The sequence below is a fragment of the Polyodon spathula genome, chromosome 43, assembly GCF_017654505.1.
Source record: "Polyodon spathula isolate WHYD16114869_AA chromosome 43, ASM1765450v1, whole genome shotgun sequence".
Lineage (NCBI taxonomy): Eukaryota > Metazoa > Chordata > Actinopteri > Acipenseriformes > Polyodontidae > Polyodon > Polyodon spathula.
The window spans coordinates 493,845-513,844 of NC_054576.1; the positions used below are offsets into that span (position 1 = coordinate 493,845).

A 20,000-nucleotide genomic window follows, 5' to 3' on the forward strand; every position below is an offset into this window, starting at 1 on the left:
ATAACCTGTTTTGGGACTCGTTTGGCCACTTACTGGTCTGGATTTTGAAATAATTTTACATAGCATGTTTAGTTTTAATTGTATTTTATTTAAATTATTTTAACAGCAGTGTTCCATGAACAGTAATTGGCTGAACTCTAGCCCCTCCTCCTTCCCTGTGCTTCTGAGCCAGCAAATCGAGTCCTGTTTATTTTTATTTTTTTAACGACTCACTTATTTTTTTTGTAACTTGAAGTCCTATTTGTTCATTTTAAAATACAGAATAACATACCCTTGTCTAGGGGCTGCATTGTTTAGTTATCAAGGTTGTAGTTTTACTGAAATCTGTGATAAAAGCAGCACATCCATCACACTGGTATCCATCATTTAAAAAAATATAGGTAATATATATATATATATATATATATATATATATATATATATATATATATATATATATATAGATATATATATATATATTAACATCAGTAAGTACTTAAGCCTAGTAATTTGAAAATCCCCTATCTGAGATGGGGGGACGCAGTAGACTAGATTTTTTAGAAAGTGGAACGGGGCCTAAAAAGTTTGAAGACCACTGCTCCAGACTGTTGCCCAGTACGCATGATGCAGTCTTGTCTCTGGGATGCTAAATAGCAGGGTCGGGATACTCGTTCCCATCAATTTATTTATTTTCAAAGTTGATAAAGTTTAAAATGTTAAATCCTGAAACTCATTTCCCACACTGAGTTATTATTGATTTCTCCTGACTCGTCCATCAGATGAGATGCAGAATAGTTTCCTTTCTGCCTATTCCCGCTCCCAGGCACTGACTGCACTGACAGCCCGGGTTAAACTGACAGCAGAGAAGCCTCTTGTGACGTGTTCGTGTCACCGCCCACTTTCTAACACAATCACAGTGCAAGAGAGTTGAAGTGTAATTTTACCATTTAAAATGCATGCTTTTCAGAGTGATACACAAAACAGTAATTACACAGGGACTCATAATGCAAAGCTAACATTTTTTTTTTTTCTCAAGAGTGAAAAGTCACATTGAAAATAGTCTTTACAGTTTGTCTACTCTGTGACTTTCCTGGTGTTTTTCAGGTTTCCTGAGTGATTGAAACTCTTCCCACAGTAAAGGCAATGCTATGGTTTCTCTCTTGTGTGAGTTCTCTGGTGTTTTTCAGGTTTCCTGAGTGACTGAAACTCTTCCCACAGTCAGAGCAGAGATACTGTTTCTCTCCTGTGTGAGTTAGCTGGTGTGTTTTCAGAGTTTCTAAGTGTTTGAAACTCTTCCCACAGTCAGAGCAATGATATGGTTTCTCTCCTGTGTGAGTTCGCTGGTGTGAAACAAAGTGTTCGGGCTGACTGAAACTCTTCCCACATTCAGAGCAGCGATATGGTTTCTCTCCTGTGTGAATTCTCTGTTTCTTCTTTAAATGCCCTAACTGGGTAAAACCTTTCCCACAGTCAGGATATTCTCCACCGCCCGCCCTCACTTTAGCTGTTGGACTGGAACCTGGAAAATATGAACAAGAAAGAAAGTAAGAGGGACTGCTTGTAGGCTTGTTGGTTCATACTTCAGATTCCAACCTAATCTGTGGGTCGGAGTCGAAGGTCTCTGACTCTGTGTGACAGGTCACAATTCTGTCTCACACGCTCTTGCAACGTGCATCTTTTTTGGAAAGTTTTCTTAAGTCTCTGCACCGGATGTATCGCATTCATTTACGACAGATGTATGAATCAACCCCTAGGGCATGTGGCCAGGTGGAGGAGTTATCGCATTCATTTAGCTGTATCGCATTCAGATGTATGAATCAACCCCTAGGGCATGTGGCCAGGTGGAGGAGTGGATTACAGCATGGGAATTGCAGCTGTGGGGGGCTTGCACTGGGTTACACCAGTTTATAAAAGTGAAGTTAAACCAGAGCAGCCATTTCTAAAATAACTTTGCAATATATTTAAAGTTATGTGTAAAAAGTTGTCAGGATGTTGTCGCAAGTAACGTTGAATCAGCTAGGCTGGTCAGTAAAACATTGAATCCCTTTGCATGGAGGATCTCAGTAGCTAAGGCTCATGGTTCATCAACTGATTCAGATTCAGTTCTATTGTGTCTGCCAACTGATGATGTGAGGCAGAACAGTAATTGGATACCAGAAAATATGAATAACAGTGAGTTTTGGCCTGGATGGAAGGCATACCTCGCAAAGTGACCTTGTGTGAGCAGAAAGAAATGTTAGTACAGATGTATGAATCAAGAACTAGGGCATGTGGATGGAAGGCATACCTCGCAAAGTGACCTTGTGTGAGCAGAAAGAAATGTATAGTAACAATGTGTACAGATCCAGAACTATTGTACATTTCCAACTTGTACATGGTGCAGAAGTAACCCTGACACATAAATTAAAACATAATCCTCTTGTTATGTGTGCATGTAATATGTGCCAAAGCAAATCATCAGTGACTGGGCCCAGACTTTGTCCGGCCTGCAGTCATTTTGCTAAACACTGTAGAATCATGTTTGAATGCAATGATCGTACAGAAGTTTCTTTCTCTCATTTAAATGTCTTCCATGAGGCAGAACATTAATTGGATTGAGTGCATGAGTTGTGAAGGAGGTCACTTAGTGAAATGGGCACATCTAGGTAAATTGGAATGTGTAGAAGGTGTCTCAGCTAAGCGTGTCCAAGTATCTTGTAGGTTGCTGGTGAGGAAACTGTAACCCTCACACCTGTGATGCTAAACTTTGAATAAAGAGACCTGTGATGGTATTTTTGGAACCAACCAGAGTTGAACCCGGCACAGAAGTTGAATCCTGCTGGGAACGTGGGGATATGCTGGACATGGACTAGGCAATTTCACCAGAGCTGAACCCGGCACAGAAGTTGAATCCTGCTATGATATGCTGGGAACGTGGGGATATGCTGGACATGGACTAGGCAATTTAAAAATGGAATGAACTTTGATATAGAATTAAGTGTTTTTGGAAGGAGGGATAAAGAGGGAGTATCCTTGTACCACTAGTAGATGGCTCTCTTGTTCCATGAAATAGGTCAGTCTACACATGTTTGAAATATTTGCTATAATAGAAAACATATTATTTAAAACTGACAAGTATTATTGCTTGTTCATGACTTTACCGTATTGATAAGAAGATTAAAAGCTGGAGCAGTATTTGATTTAATTAAATGGGAAAGTGGAACAGGTTCTTTCTCCTTCTATTGAACAACAAGACCTCTAGACATTATGATATCCATTGAATTACAGAATATAAAAGGCATTGTGTTATGTTTTTGTGTTAAGTTTGTAATGATATACTATAATGTAATTTGTTGTTAATCCACTATACTACTGTCTAATGATGGTAGATGGAGTCCTTATAATGTGGTTCTTTGAAACACTAGGGCATGTAAATCCAAAAGGAGATTACAGCAAATTGAGCTGTGAATGAGCACTGGGTTACACCATTCAGCAAGTGAAGTTGTACAGATTTCTAAAGAACTTTGAATATATTTAAAGTTATGTGTAAAAAGTTGTCAGGATGTTGTCGCAAGTAACGTTGAATCAGCTAGGCTGGTCAGTAAAACATTGAATCCCTTTGCATGGAGGATCTCAGTAGCTAAGGCTCATGGTTCATCAACTGATTCAGATTCAGTTCTATTGTGTCTGCCAACTGATGATGTGAGGCAGAACAGTAATTGGATACCAGAAAATATGAATAACAGTGAGTTTTGGCCTTCTTCAGTATTCTGGATTCTGGATGGAAGGCATACCTCGCAAAGTGACCTTGTGTGAGCAGAAAGAAATGTATAGTAACAATGTGTACAGATCCAGAACTATTGTACATGGTGCAGAAGTAACCCTGACACATAAACATAATCCTCTTAGTAAAATATGCCAAATGTTAATTGTGCATGTAATATGTGCCAAAGCAAATCATCAGTGACTGGGCCCAGACTTTGTCCGGCCTGCAGTCATTTGGCTAAACACTGTAGAATCTTGTTTGAATGCAATGATCCTACAGGAGTTTCTTTCTCTCATTTAAATGTAAATCCAAAAGATATTAAGAGGATTGAGTGCATGAGTTGTGAAGGAGGTCACTTAGTGAAATGGGCACATCTAGGTAAATTGGAATGTGTAGAAGGTGTCTCAGCTAAGCGTGTCCAAGTATCTTGTAGGTACGAGGTGAGGAAGATGGCGTCTCACACCTGTGATGCTAAACTTTGGATAAAGAGACCTGTGATGGTATTTTTGGAACCAACCAGAGCTGAACCCGGCACAGAAGTTGAATCCTGCTGGGAACGTGGGGATATGCTGGACATGGACTAGGCAATTTCAAATATGGAATGAACTTTGATATAAAAATGAAGTGTTAGAGGCTTTTTGGAAGGAGGGATAAAGAGGGAGTATCCTTGTACCACTAGTAGATGGCTCTCTTGTTCCATGAAATAGGTCAGTCTACACATGTTTGAAATATTTGCTATAATAGAAAACATATTATTTAAAACTGACAAGTATTATTGCTTGTTCATGACTTTACCGTATTGATAAGAAGATTAAAAGCTGGAGCAGTATTTGATTTAATTAAATGGGAAAGTGGTACAGGTTCTTTCTCCTTCTATTGAACAACAAGACCTCTAGACATTATGATATCCATTGAATTATAGAATATAAAAGGCGTTGTGTTATGTTTTTGTGTTAAGTTTGTAATGATATACTATAATGTACCTTGTTGTTAATCCACTATACTACTGTCTAATGATGGTAGATGGAGTCCTTATAATGTGGTTCTTTGAAACTGCTGCATTGAAAAAGGGGGCCTCTCTCCTTATCCAAAAAAGGAGGAATGTCCTTGGGTTCCACTTCAGCAAAGCTGCAAGTCTTATAGATTTGGAATTTAAGGTTTATGGAGTTAGTGGTTTAGCACAGATAAGAATATATCTAGAAATAATATGGAAAAATTATGGCTTAACAGACATTCATAGGTCATAAATTTAAAAAGTGTTTGCACAGACTCTGGCTTTGTAAAAAGCAGGAAACTGTGGAAAACTGCTTGGAATAGCACATTCAAAAGTCAGGTACAGGTCAGAGCCTGGTTAGTACAATTTTTAAGGGATAAATAATTCTAATGAAAACTATTACCACTTAAACTTAGTGAAACTAATTGACTTAAACAATCTTTTGTCAAATATTCTGTTAGACATTGGTATATAGAATTAAAAGTGACTCATTAATAAAATGATGAAACAACATGAGGTTAAAAGAAACACATACCTTTAATTTAGTAAAATATAATCAATTAGAAGATGATGTCACATATTAAGAACATCTCTCATATATAACACATATAAAAATAGTGTTTACAAATGAGAGGAGGCCATGCACATATAACAGTAGTGTTTTTATATTATATTATAAACCAAGATCCTGGGAACATTGGTTCACTTAACTTTTCAGATAAAGGAGGGGCTCGGAGGAAAACAAGGAATGAGATCATAAGAGTTGAAACAAATGTGAAGTTTTGAATTTATTTGAGTACATGACACCTATTAATCTGAAAAGTTAGTCCGGATCTTTTGAAAAACTATTATGTGTAAAATGGATAAGAACTGTCTCACTGATTAATGATTGGATTTAATTGAGGCGTCCCATGTATTCCAATGGGATGAAAAACCTATATAACTCCTAGGTAAATTACAATAGACCACCACACTCATCACAGACAGGGTAAGGTGGTCCATCTTCTGCAAACCAAAACACAATTGAGCTGAAAGAACTCAGTTTAATTTGCCTGGTGAAGACAGACCTATCCTTTTACGATCTATATTCAAGGGTAAGCATTAATCAATTATTATTTAATCTCACATGTATTGCATGTATTGCTATAAGGGACTCACGCTATGTTTTAGAAATAAGAGAGTGATTTGTTGAATGTGCTGAAATAGACCATTGGGTACTTTAAGTGACGTGTTCTTGGCCTGCTTGTCGGCCTTGAATACATACATATATACATGTATTAAAGTGTTCACTCTGGACTGCCCAGTGTGTCTGTCAGCTGGGGATACGAAGTAGCCTGTAACTACTCTATCCAATATTTAACCGTTAATAAACCGAAGGAGTACTGATCATACTCCGATTCGTAAAAAAAACTTTAAATACATGAGTCTGTCAATTTCTTGGGTGCTATATTAGTCATCTGGATATATTGCGGGTCCAGTGCAGAACAATACCCCACTAGGAGTAATATCATCTCTGTCCTCCTAACGTCTCCCCTGAGATAAGAGTATATGCTGAGCGAAATGGAAAGAGTACGTAAAGAAATCTGAACCCACGGATTTCGTGACAAAACATTGGAGTGCAGCCTTTGCAAAACAATGAACCCCAGTCTCCTTTTTTTCAATTTCCATTTTGAAGTACATGCTGACTAACTGAGCCATTCCAAACATATCAAAACGAAATCCCACCTAAACTACTTTACTCGTTTATAGCGACCGACTCTCGATACCCATAGAAATGCTAGCCACCAGTTAAAAGCAGTCAGGCGGCCCTAACAGGCAATAGCACACAGCTCGGAGTGACGGCAAAATTACTGTGGTCTCCAAGACAGGTAGACCCAATATAAAAACGTATCCCTCATAACAGGACAGGTAGGTCTGCACTTCTTTGGAAACTCGGTGGACCAAAACCCTGCCGACCTCTGGCTCGTTGGTCTAGGGGTATGATTCTCGCTTCGGGTGCGAGAGGTCCCGGGTTCAAATCCCGGACGAGCCCTTTTTTAAAATTATTTTGTATTAAACTTTTCCAATTCCTATGCATTGCGGATAATCGCGCTCAAATTCCATGAACAACAATATCAGAGCAACCAAGGGCTGATTGCACGATGGTTAAACCAGAACTGCAGTCTTTGTTGAAACTGCAAAGCAACCCAGCAAACATGTACGTATTGGGCCCATAAGGGCAAAACATGGGCACCGTGGGCACGTTCAGCCCATAAAAAACCCGCACTGGCCCAATTTGGGTTCAGCAGAATACAGCCACCATAGCTAAGACAATGTTGGGCCAATGCTGGGCCAGTACACACTAAAACCAAAGCTACGGTAGAAAAAAGATGTTCATTTACATATATGTATGATTTTTTCTAATGCAAAAGCACAAACACTATAAAATAACACTATAAAATAACGGCAAAATTAAAGTACAAATGTACTTCAAATAAGACTAAATTACAATGATACATACATTATATATGTTAGTTTCTATTTTAAAGGCTTTTTCCTAGTCCTTGTTCATTGAGCTCCGCTTTTCCCATTTAAAAAATAATTGGCGCTCGCTGACTCAACATTGCAAATGTGTTGTGATCACAAGCATTATAAACAGGCTAAGCTTGTTAATAAGTGTGAAGTTAACTTAATTTAATGTAAGTGGATTTTTGTGTATTCTTTAAGATTTAAATTTATAAAGCTTCAAATACACGCCCTATGGAGCTCCTATGAGCAAGTAGTATAACGATATGAAGTTACCCAGGTCTAGTAGGTACAAATATACTTAACAGGACAGGTAGGTCTGCTCCTATGGAAACATTGCAGTGGATGCAAAACAAGGAATCCCAGCTCACAGCACAGGACTCTGAAATCGTTGGTCTACATGGTACTGATCAGCCACAATAGCATAAAGTAGGGTGCGACTGTAAACCCGGGTTCAAAGTCTTGGGAGCTTTCAAGTAAAGAATGCACCCAACTGTGCAAATCTTACATGGGCCACCACAATCGCTGCCAAATTATGAACAACAATATCAGAGCCGATCAAGGGCCATTGCACGATGGTTAAACCCACTGTAGGCATGTTTGCTGCAAAGGAAGTGCTTAAGCGTTAAACAGAATTCTGACGCAACAGACTATAAAACTATTCAGCTTAGAGTTTCTCTACTTTATACAACACTGTTTATTTTGGTAACGCATTATGAGGGACCGAAACTCTGTGACCAGCCTATACTGAAACTCTCCGGTGCAGTGTACAGAAGCATTATCACCTGTCTGAGAGCCATAACACCATCGGTGGCAATTTTTCGTCCATCCCCGGGACAGCAAAATTACTGTCGTGTTAATTGTGGTCTCCAAGACAGGTACCCAATATAAAAACGTATCCCTCATAACAGGACAGGTAGGTCTGCACTTCTTTGGAAACTTAGTATTGACATGTTGTTTTGAGAAAGATTGGAACAAACCAGCTTTCTTTCATTTGGAATGAGACTGAATTAGTGGGGAGTCTGTGATGTAGGGAATTCAAGTTAATATTATGAATGTGTTATAAATATTGCATTGCCTCTTTGCCAACTCATTTGTAGATATGCTCATTATCTAATGTATTTGTAATGTCAAACAGCATTTCCTAGCTGTGTGTTGCTCTGCAGTCCCAGTTCTTCCCCATGTCTGTGTCCTGCAGCCCCTGAATCACTGCTGCTCTTGTTGAAGCCCCAGAGTGTGCAGTATGGGACAGGGGGTCAGTGTGAGGGGCAGTGCTGCACTGGGTGTGCTGCGGAGGGGCTGGGGGCACTTTTACATTGTTTTGAAATCTGTTCATAAATATTGTGCTGTTCATAAAGGAAGGGATGTGGCTGTGAAAGGCGTTATAAAATGAGCCATGGTCACTGTGTGAACCCACAGAATCCAGGTTTAAAAGAGCCCCCCTCTCTGAGGTTGGAGCAGTGCAGTGTCAGTGTGTAGAGCTGCTGTGTTTGCAGTGAGCTGTGTGATGTGTGGAGTCAGTGGAGCCCTTTAGAGAGCTGCAATACTGGACTGACACTGAGAGAAGAGGGGCTCCACTGTGCAGGACTGCTGTTCACTGCTGCTCTGTTCTTGTACAATAACTCTCCTCATGGCATTCTCCATTCTCCCTCACTACTGCAACCCAGCTCCTGATTGAGGGCTCACTGGATTCAACTCATCCCTCTCCTGTGTCTTTAATCAGACACACCGAATGCCTTCAGTCCCTGCTCAATGTTGAGGAGCCACAGCAGATCCTGTACAGCTGCAATTACACTGTCTTTAGCTTTGAAAAAGGGACCTGTGGCTTTTTATATCAGAGCATTCATTCATTCATTTCTTAACAGCTTCCATATCCTTAATGAAAAGTTTATGCATCAGGATTCATGAACATCTTCATATGAGAATCAGATATGAAAAACATGAGTTACATTTTTACAATTCTTGGAATAACTGAATGATGTTTCAGAATTTAGAATAGATGATATCATCACTACATTACTAGAGGACCCTGTAGCCACAACAAAATCAGTTTGTTTAAATACTAATATTGAATCCATATCTACATGTGACTGTGTGTTGTTATTGAGCTCAGTGTGTTTGTGTGCAGTTGAGCTCTTCCACAGGCCGTGTCCCATTTCATTGCCTTCACCCTCAGCACCTGCAGTAGGTCCCAGCTGCAGCAGTGCAGTCGCTGTGCAGTCCAGCTGAGGAAGGTTTTTGTACGGGTGTGTAGCACTGTGTGAACACCCAGCTACTGCTGGGGTAGTGAGCACTCTGACAGTAGTAATCTCCTGCATCTTCAGCCTGGACTCCACTGATGGTCAGAGTGAAGTCAGTCCCAGATCCACTGCCACTGAAACGAGTTGGGATCCCAGACTGAAGGGTACTTGTACCATAGATCAGGAGTTTGGGAGCTTCTCCAGGTTTCCGTTGGTACCAGGCTAGGCAGTGGTAATTACTATAGGTGTACACTGCACTGCTGGTTTTACAGCTCAGAGCGACTGTGTCTCCTGTGAGAACAGATTTCACTGCTGGAGTCTGAGTCACAGTAATCTGTCCACTGGATTCTGAAAATAATAGATAATAATATAGAATATTATAATAAATCATTTAATTAAATGATGAAACACAATAAATTTCAGCCTTTTAATTTTTTTCAGTTCACTCATTTTTCTTTTAACACTTATGTAAGAATTGTCCCAGAAACAGATATTTTTGTAAATGCATTTTTCTAAATGATTCTTACCCTGAGTGCAGATGACAAGTGCCCAGATGAAGATGCTGATAAAAGTCATTGTTGTTGTGGATTCTGTTGCCATGAAGGGCAGCTCTCAATCATGAAGTGTTAAACTCACAGGGCTATAAACACTCCCAGAGCACTGAAGCATGTGCTGCCAATGCAAAGTGTCTTTTCTATGCAAATTGTCTTCCTTGGCACAGCAGCCACTTCTAGCCAAGCAGTGCTCTTAAGTTTAAACTCATTTTTATCTGATGCAGTTTCTTTGTCACTTGGGAATTAATAGCTTCTCTCAAACCATTCATCTTAGCTACAGCTGTGATTATGTAGCTTTGTTACACAGTATAAATAATTATGAATTGTAAAATATTAAAATCAGAGCTGCAGGTTAACAGATCCATCATAAACTTTGTGAAATCAAATCCATTCAAGCAGCAAACATTTTGATTTTGCACATTGCTAATGTTGAGTGAAAAGTTTCCAGTTTTTTTCCTGTGGACCCCCTGGACTGTCTCTGAGGACCACAGGTTAAGAACCTCTGCTCTGGATTAAAGAGCATAATTTTATTACTCTCTCCCTCCCTCTTGTGGTCACATAGTATAGAGCAGTCTACACTGATTAAGATTATCATACCATAACAGGCTCGGCTAGCTGAACTTACCATGAATATTTAAAAAAAGTAAAGAACATGATAAATTCCTTTAAAAGATGTATTGAATTCGGTGTTTTATTTGGCTGAATTAGCCCTCCTTTTTTCTTTTATCTAGATAAAAGTTGGAAAATGCTTCCAGTGCCTGCAGTAGAAAGAATGTGTGGATATCATGCAAGGATGTGAGAAGAGAAAAGAGTAGGGATGAAGCAGAGGAACAGAGAGCAGCAGAAATTATGCAAGTGGAGTATAGGGAGGAAGAAAAGGGAAGCAGAAAAGAGCAAAGAAACAATGAGAAAGTAAAGGAGAAATCTTTAAAAATGACATGAACCAGAATCACAACTTCAGGAGAATCATTTGACAAACTCACTGTCAAAAGTTTTCTTTTCAGCTCAGTCACTGGGGAAGGCAGTAAGTGGAGTAAACCAGGCACTTCCAAAGAGCCCCAGGAAGAAAATTATAATGGTAAAGAAACTGGCAACTGCATTTGGTTTGGCTCTGGTAGAGAAGCACGCTTCCACAGAAAGAGCTGAAGTGAGTGAAACAGAATGTCAGGTTTGTGTATTCTATGGGTTCTTGAAGCTCATCGCCTCTTCAAGAATGAATATCCTGATGGAAAAATCGGAAAATCAAAAAAGTTTGCAGCATTGCGCCCTGTGCACGTTCAACCTGTCTGTCTGTCGTTACCATGAGAACACAAAGATGCTTCTAGAGGGATTGGAAAAAGTTTGCCAGAATATCCCCAGTGGAAATCTCCTGGTCTTTGGGTCACTTTGCAACTGGCAGAGGAAATGCTGTCTTGGCCAGTGTGACACATGCCAAGACCTTGATAGTTCTGTCAATCAGCTAATACAAGGCAATGGTAATGAAGATACAATTGTACACTACTACCAATAGATGGCTAACAATAAAAAGGAACTGCTTGAGTCAACATTACAGGGTGCCAAGGAGGAGCTCAAACCCAGTGAACCATTCTGCGCAGCCACAGTTTTATTGCCAAGGTGCAGCTTCACCAAATCAGGACACTGAAGATGAATTGAAATGAATGTGAAGCTATACTTCAGCAAGATTTCTCAGAACACTTCATTATAAAGCAGCAAGCTGAGATAGTGTCAGCTCAGTGGATAACAGAAGGAGGGACTCTGTTTCCAGCAGTTCTCACAGCTCAGTCTGTTAGTGCTTCTTATGCTGTGCTCAGTGATGAAAGGCAACATGACACATTTGCAGTTGTTTGCTCCAATCGGGCTATTCTTGATGAAGCCTCAACTTCAGCCAACATCTCTAACTTGCACCTCTTTTCTGATGGTGCTGCTAGCCAATTTAAAAACAGATTCATCTTGTCCACCCTTACCATGCCGAGCAATGTACACTGTAGTCTGCGTCGAGCTGATTGGAGCTTTTTTGCCACAGCACACAGCAAAGGGCCAGTTGATGGAGTTGCAGGTAAAGTAAAGCATGCAGTTTGGAGGCGCATTCTGCAAAAGCATGCTGTTGTCAACACAGCAGAAGAATTTGCTAAGGTGGTAAAAGAAGCATGCCCAAATGTGTGCATCATTTATATACAAAGCATGTGGTAAAGAAGGCACAAGATGAATGGACAAACAGGTTGGAACAGAACTGTCCAAAGAAAACCTCAAACACACACAGCATTGACTATGCTACTTCACTTAGCAACACTGAACTGGAGGTCAGAACAGTAGGTCTATTTCTGCAAGAAATTCATCCTGACTGGAAAGTGGTCAGTGTGTTTGGCATTGTGGATCAAGCAACAGCTATGGCAAAGTATCTGTTCAGAAGCATTGAACAGGCAGTAAATGAGTACTGCATTGTTATGTATGAAGGCAAGTGTTCCCCTGGCAGAGCTGAAGAAACCATACCGGCCCTCCCAGAGGAGCTTCTCAGTGTTGTGCATCCATGCAAAGGGGGCTGGAAGTGGGCTACACAGAAGGATGTAACATGGTGCCTCCCTTCATCTGCATTTCACACCTCAGACATGGAAATCTGCATTCATTTCACTTGTTCAATCACACACACAAACATTAATGGTGAATTCACTAGATTTTTTTTTTTGTAAAGAATTGAAAATCTCAGGTCCTAATGAGATTTGAACTCAGATCGCTGGATGCAGAGTTCAGAGTGCTAACCAGTACACCATGGAAATGAAGGCGAGAAGTCTATCACTCCCCCTACTCCAAGGTATCAATGTCCCTACTGACTGCCCTTCGAGCGCCCTGCCTTAACCACGTCTCATTGCACACAACCGGCAACATTGCAACATCTCGTACCGATAAACATTAATAAAATGTTTTGGCTGTTCTGGCTGTTATGGCTTTCTCTTTTGGTCAGTGTAAACATTTGCAGTCTGTGTTGTGTGTCAGGTAGGATTGTGTCTGATGGTTTGATTTACTTTGTTTAAAATTAAGTTGAAGCCAAAAGGAGTTTCATGTTAATTCAGGATCTGTTTCTATCCATCACTGCCAGGGGTGGAATCAAGGGGAAATGAATCCAAAGTGTGGAGATATTAGAGTCAGTGATTCCCAGCATGCATCACTGTGAGCAGCTCCTTCCTCCAGAAACAGACCACACTGTAGTGTTTAGATGACTGGGTGTGAGGAGCCTTGTGTTAACAATGGGAGAACTGGGCTGACTGGGGAGGTAACTGCTGCCTATTTCAATTGTCTTATTACTGCACTGTTATTACATTATGGACAGCAGTGGTGCTCTGGCTCCCTCTTGTGGTCAGTGTGAATGATGGCAGTGTGTGCAGCTTGGCAGGGCACTGATGCCTGTTTCCAGGCTATACAAACACAGAGAGGGATTCAATCAAACACTAAGTTCACAGTTTAATAGAAGAGTGGATTAGATATTCTATTTGTATATGTGTTCTAAGCTCTGCACTTCTGTTTCAGTAAGTGTCACAGACAGTTCTATGAGATCTGAGCTGTGAACACAGGTGGGACTTGATAGGGTTGGGTGACTCACAGTACAGTTAGATTATCCTTCCTGTAGTTTGATGTTTAGCCTCTCAGTGCTTTCCTGCTCTCTAGGAGGGGCATTAGAAATCTGCCTGTTCACAATGAACTGGCCCATAAGTGTTGAGACATGTGTGCCAGGGAGCTGCTGCACACATAAGGAATGAAGGAGACCAGGTGGGTAACAAGGATGACACAGGAGGCAAGACAATGAAGAATAAACTGCCTTCAATAACGCTGATGTGCTGCTCCTTAATAAAACATAAGAATTCACTCAGAAATGTATGAATTCCTCATTTATTTATTTGTATTTAAATTTAGATGCATTATTTTTTATTATAATAAGTTATAATCTGAGGTATATCAATATAGTATTAACATGTTTTATTCAGTAATTAAGAATAAAGTGTAAAATTATATTTCAAAAGAAGACATGGTTTGTTCATTGTAATTAACAGTATTTTGTGTCTTGATATGGTAAAGTTCGATGTTATTCATTTATGAATTAATATTAATTTTCAAAATACAACACATCAGATTTTTTGTCTGACCCAGTGATCTAATAAAAGTTTAGCCACCCCAGCGAGTCAGAGCAGCTGCTTCCTGATTGTTTTAATGCATGCACTGGAGGAAGAAGTGTCTTGTGTTAAGATGAAAACAAGAAAAATATGAACCCATCTCTGTGAATTGTACAGAACCCAAAGTAAAAATAAAACAGTCTTTGTCATGTTGAGAACGCAAGTTTCTCAGGATCTCGAAAAAATTAATACATTGACTTCTGTTTTCTCCAGATCCTCAGCTGAATGATCTTGTGATCTTGATATAAAATGTTTTTTATTAATTCATTATTTTATTATGATTTCCCTTTAGCGGTTCTGTAGAATTGAACTCCGAGTGTCTGTAATTAGAAAGCTCTCTGTGACTCTTACCAGCTCCTCCTCGTTCTCAATCACAGCAAGATGAGCCCCGAGTTTGGAACAGGACTCGTTAGCAAAGTCCCAGGAGTTCCACTCAGTGGATAAGAAATAACAGCTTCCATTGTATCCCTTCCTCCATCCATCCAGACAGACTGCACACGACTCCACTGAAAACAATGAGAGCGGCATGAATGGTTTATTTAAGCAGAATAATGAATAAAATACAAGCATGATAAAAGCAGCACCTTCTGTACACAGACTTGCTGTCTCCACTCCAGTCTTCAAGATGCTGAAATAATAATGTGATCATTGTGGACAGTGTGACATGTCACAGGGTTGGGGGGGGGGGGGCACCACAGCACTTGAGGGACATTCATTCCAATCATGTATTCAGGGACAACATGAGGTACAGTATAGAATTCACAGGGATACCAAAATATCTACCTTCCTTGCCAGTGTTAGGATCTCCACATAGTCTCTGCCTGAGGCCCTTCTTATACTTGCTGAGCTCTCTGGTGATGACATCGTTGTAATTCTCCAGACAGGCTGGACTGGTCGACTGGGAGTTGCTGTGATTGTGATGCACTTGTAGACCTACTGAAAAAACAGCAGAGTTTATTACCAGTGCTGCAGATCAGTGCATCAGTTCAGTTGATCAATCAGAATGCTCTATTAAACAGTAAGTTTAAAAGTCTGGCTTTGAAAAAAAATACAAATTGAACAAATAGAAAAACATTATTGAAAAAGTTGCAGCAGGCTAAAACAGACATGACAGCTTTCTGTACTTGTGATTTTAACAGCAGAACTGTTGTGTAGCTGAGTGTTAAATTCAAATATAACATTTTCAATGCTGCTTCACATTTTAAGAAAGCCATTCAAGTTAACTGAGCTGCAGTCTTGTACTACCTGCAGATTGATAGCTTTAGATAAAAACTCAGAACAACGTTTAAACCTGTTCTTACTTGCTGTCCCCATGACGATCACTGCCAAGAGCAAGACCCCCACTGTGACCCCCAGAGCAATGGTGACCCTGGACTGAGAAGTGTGCTCGACTGGGGGGACTGGGAGAGAGCGGAGAATATGATCAGCTCAAAAACATTCTAGTCTAGAGAGATATACTTGTATTGTGCTGTTTTGTAATGCCAGGTAATTTCTGTACTGTTGCATATTACTTCAGCAATGCCTGTAATTGTACTGTTGTTGTATGTTATTTGCTGAATAAATACAGAAGTCCAGAAATACATCAGCAGTGATTTCAGAAGTGAACACAACAACACAAAACTAATTCAAGTAAAATAAGATGAAATACCAGGAAACAATCTTCAAACAGATATTGTATTTTAATTCAGGAGATGAGCTATCAAGTGTTATAATTCATCAGTAAGCAGTGAAATAGTTTCAAGTAGAAAGAGTTTTGGAGTGTTTCTGGAAGCACGGTACATGCTTTGTGTTCCGGAGGGGGGCAGGTTGCTGTTGAATTAGGAGCTCCTGTACCCCCAGCTGGGATTTTAGAGAATTTGATATCTGCGTAGGTCACCTCCTCAGCCATCGCCCTTCTCTCTCAACTGCCCTGTGCTGTGTGTGTGAAGACAGAGAGACCAGGAAACGAGAGGAAAGAGGAAGAAGCGTGGTGAAGAGAGGAAAGAAAGGAAATGGTTGATGCGTCATGAAGATATATTAAGCTCCCTGCAAGAATAGACCAGTCAAACCAAACTTTAATAACGATCTTCAGTCACTTCAAGGATCAGCATTGGAATTCGCCTGCATAATCAGGGCTGCCTGCCTGCAAGTTGGCTACGAATTTCTGGCAGAACTGCGTTTCCTCTAACAATGCGACAGTTCTGGTTAGCTAAGCTGTCGGCTTGCAGTGTGTAAAGAGGTGGGCTGACGACACGCGTTTCAGAGGAAGCGCATGATAGTCTGTCTCTGCCGAGTCGAAACGGGAAGCTGCAGCGCTGAGACAAGGTCTTAAAAAACAACTGGATATTCCAAATTGGGGAGAAAAATGAACAAAAATAATAATAATAATAATAATAATAATAATAATAATAATAGTGTACTTGCATGTCCTTGCGTTTCTTTAGGTCTTTTTGCCTCTTCCATTCATCTGTAGTAGAACGACCCAGGGTCTGGGGGAATGATTGCAGGAACTCAAAGAGACAGCTGATTGGGAGGTTCAAAAGTGTTGTGGATTTTATTAAGTTCACAGTAATTGTTGTTTCTTCATTGGCACAAGCAATAAACTTTGAACAAACCAAAAAAAAACAGTTTAAACAAACACTTTACCTAAACTTATACTAGTTTATAATGAAAAGAGAAACCTGGCTCAGCAACCATCACAGTTTTTTTTTTTATTATCTACAAATCTTCAGGCCTTCTGTAGAACCTTTTATAACCCCCCCCCCCCCCCCCCCAGGAATATACAACTACACAGGGGCAATTGATACTATCAAGTAAAAAGGTGGGTTTGAAAAGGTTCTCACGACACTTGTAACTCTGGAGCTGGCCGACCCGCCAATTTACAGTAATAGAAATATAAAAAAGTTCTTTAATCTGGGAGACACTGTAGCACAAAATGAAGAAAGGAGGCGTGTTTATTACACAGATCCTGTGAACTGCAAGAATTAAGCAGCTGTATTAAAGTGCTGAATTGTCAATAGCAACAGGTCTTTATCTTCATGTTGTCCCCATAAACTACTTTAATTGCACACAAATTGTTCCAAATAAACCAACCACATTGTATTCAATAGAAACCAAAACTTGGAAGTGTGGGCGCGCCCTATAGCCTGGAGATCGCTGGTTCTAATTAGGGTCGGCAGTGCTCCGGGTTTGCTGCCTCAAGAGGTTCAGCTCCAGGCTCTCTCCAGAGCTGATGGACACCCCCTACTCCAGCAGCACCTACTCCAGCTCCAGGCTCTCTCCAGAGCTGATGGACACCCCCTACTCCAGCAGCACCTACTCCAGCTCCAGGCTCTCTCCAGAGCTATTGCACACCCCCTGCTCCAGCAGCCCCTGCTCCAGCTCCAGGCTCTCTCCAGAGCTGATGGACACCCCCTACTCCAGCAGCCCCTGCTCCAGCTCCAGGCTCGCTCCAGAGCTGATGGACACCCCCTACTCCAGCAGCCCCTGCTCCAGCTCCAGGCTCTCTCCAGAGCTGATGGACACCCCCTACTCCAGCAGCACCTACTCCAGCTCCAGGCTCTCTCCAGAGCTGATGGACACCCCCTGCTCCAGCTCCAGGCTGGCTCCAAAGCTGATCGACACCCCCTGTTCCAGCAGCCTCTGCTTCAGCTCCAGGCTGGCTGCAGAGCTGATGGACACCCCCTGCTCCGGTGCAGCTCCACACTGCTGATGGACACCCCCTGCTCCAGTGATTGTACATCACTTCACATACATTTAAAGTAGTTAATATGTGAGCACAAGGTTGCACATAATTAATTCACGTGCTGGGATTCAAGTGAATAATTAATTAGTAATTGAATCCCAGCACAAGGGTATATAAAGATGAAAGTTTTCACATACTCGCGGTTGTGTGTTCGGTGAATGGAGAACGGGAGCGAGAGTAGGAGAGTTAAAATATCAATTGCTATTGCATGCTGGTGGAACCAGCACGATACTTATGTGTTCAAAACTCAGTGTCTGTCCGTGCACCATTTTTGTTTCTTTTTATTTTGGCTACCAGTGCCGTGTGCTGTTGTTTCTGTTTGTTAAGCTGTTTTATTTTACAATAAACCGGCGCAAGCAAGTGGCACCATCATTTCGTTTCATCCGTCCTGTCTTTGTGTTCATTCCTTTTCCTGGTACTGATGCCGCCCACTTCGGCCGTCTCTCTGTGACACGTGGTGTCAGATGGGATAACAGCGCCTCCAAGCGTCAGACCAGGAGAGGTGTTTTGTGTGCAGAAGAAAAAAATGGATAAAGTGGATGAGTACTGAATGAGTGCTATGTAATGTGGCGTTATAGTTTCTTAACATTAATGAATTTTAGAAATAGTCTGCCCCTCAAACAGTTTTAAATATAATTTTGATTTAATGGCAGTTAGCATATAAATGAATTTCGAAAACAGGTCGCATTTTGTAATTTAAATAGGTATGAGCTACCAAAACGTATTTTTGTTTCATATGGTTATTAATGTATTTATTTGATTAAACTTTAATCGAGGCTTTCATTTTATCTTCTTGAAGTCACCACAGCGCCTCGCGCCGCTCGGAACTTTCGCATTTTTAAATCCTAACGGTCTCTGCTCAGCTGAGTGGAATGTTCAGGAGCCGGTTGCCTAGCAGCGTCTCCCCCTCTTCTCTGCCCCGCCCTCTCTCCCTCTCTCGCTGCACAGGCTGGGAGTTCAGATTTAGCTTCGTTATATTATAGAGCGCAATTCTTTACTAACTTTTACAAATGAGCTGATTAGAGGCTTCGTGTTTTCAAGATGGTTCAGGTGCAGCCGGGCAGACTGACTGGAGCATCATTACAGGATACCGCACTGCGCTCGGCTTTGTGTGGCGGCTGATACACAAAATAACGAACGACTGTTAAAGAAATCCCATGTGTTGCTTTTTAATGCTAAATATGGATCTGTTATTCAAAGTATTATCTACAATTAATAATTCAGCTATATTCATATTCAGAATGTAATACAGTATTAAGACAGGTTCCAGTAATAGAAATCAGTGTTCATTGACCATTCCCATACATTCTCTATATGTTTCCACATTGCACACACGCACACGCACACGCACACACGCACACGCGCACGCACACACACACACACACACACACATATAGCATGTATTGAGACCTTTTGATTTGGAGAAATATTGTAGATGCTTTAGCACTTAAATTTGATTATTTATAATCTTTCATTTTTAATTGGTATGGTAGGCTTAGTTTCTGAGCTGCTGAATTATTGCCTGGTTTGAATATTTATACATGCATATGAAAGAAAAGGTTTTCTAATATGTCTCTATCTTCTCTCTCTCTCTCTCTCTCTCTCTCTCTCTCTCTCTCTCTCTCTCTACTCTATATCTATATCCTCTATATATTATATATATATATATATATATATATATATATATATATATATATATATATACACACACACACATAGATTATTTGGAATTGTTTAAATAATAACAGAGGTGTGAATACCAGAAAACAGAATTTGTATTAAAGAAAGAAAAAGGAAATATATAAAAATTACATAACTTAGGAGTCTTTGTTTGTATGAAATGACCAGTATAAAGGGCAGAGCTAGTTTTCCACAGCATGTCAGGACTGTCAGTGGTCTTTTCAAGGGCTGTATTACAATGAATGCTTTTCTAATTCTTTTGAATAGGTTTGAGCTCATTAAAACATTCATTTATAAACCTCCACTCATTGAAGTATTTATTGTAATATTATCTTTCCTTTTATTTTATGTGTATATCCCTGACTCCTTTCCCGAGCTGTGAGAGAACCCCCCCTCCCCCCCCTCCCCCCCCCTCC

The 20,000-nt window shown here is 40.5% G+C and overlaps 2 protein-coding genes and 1 non-coding gene across 14 annotated transcripts in view; 1 reads left to right on the plus strand and 2 right to left on the minus strand.

The window, feature by feature from the left end:
• LOC121305398 (immunoglobulin kappa light chain-like) overlaps positions 1 to 20,000 on the minus strand; it is a 322,019-nt gene that overhangs the window by 125,528 nt on the left and 176,491 nt on the right. The window lies entirely within an intron of this gene.
• Positions 6,679 to 6,750, plus strand: trnap-cgg. Its single transcript has one exon. It is a non-coding gene; the product is annotated as a tRNA-Pro (tRNA).
• Positions 14,454 to 16,104, minus strand: LOC121305411 (C-type lectin domain family 4 member A-like). Of its 2 annotated transcripts, none has more exons than XM_041237067.1 (4): positions 15,960 to 16,104; positions 15,482 to 15,580; positions 14,964 to 15,113; positions 14,454 to 14,686 (listed from the first exon to the last, which is right to left on the minus strand). In XM_041237067.1, exons 1-4 carry the CDS (start codon positions 16,066 to 16,068, stop codon positions 14,469 to 14,471), a joined length of 576 nt encoding a protein of 191 aa, XP_041093001.1. In that variant the 5' UTR covers positions 16,069 to 16,104; the 3' UTR covers positions 14,454 to 14,468. The 2 variants fall into 2 exon arrangements, with proteins under 2 accessions (XP_041093001.1, XP_041093000.1); XM_041237066.1 differs by having other exon boundaries at positions 14,964 to 15,116; positions 15,960 to 16,101.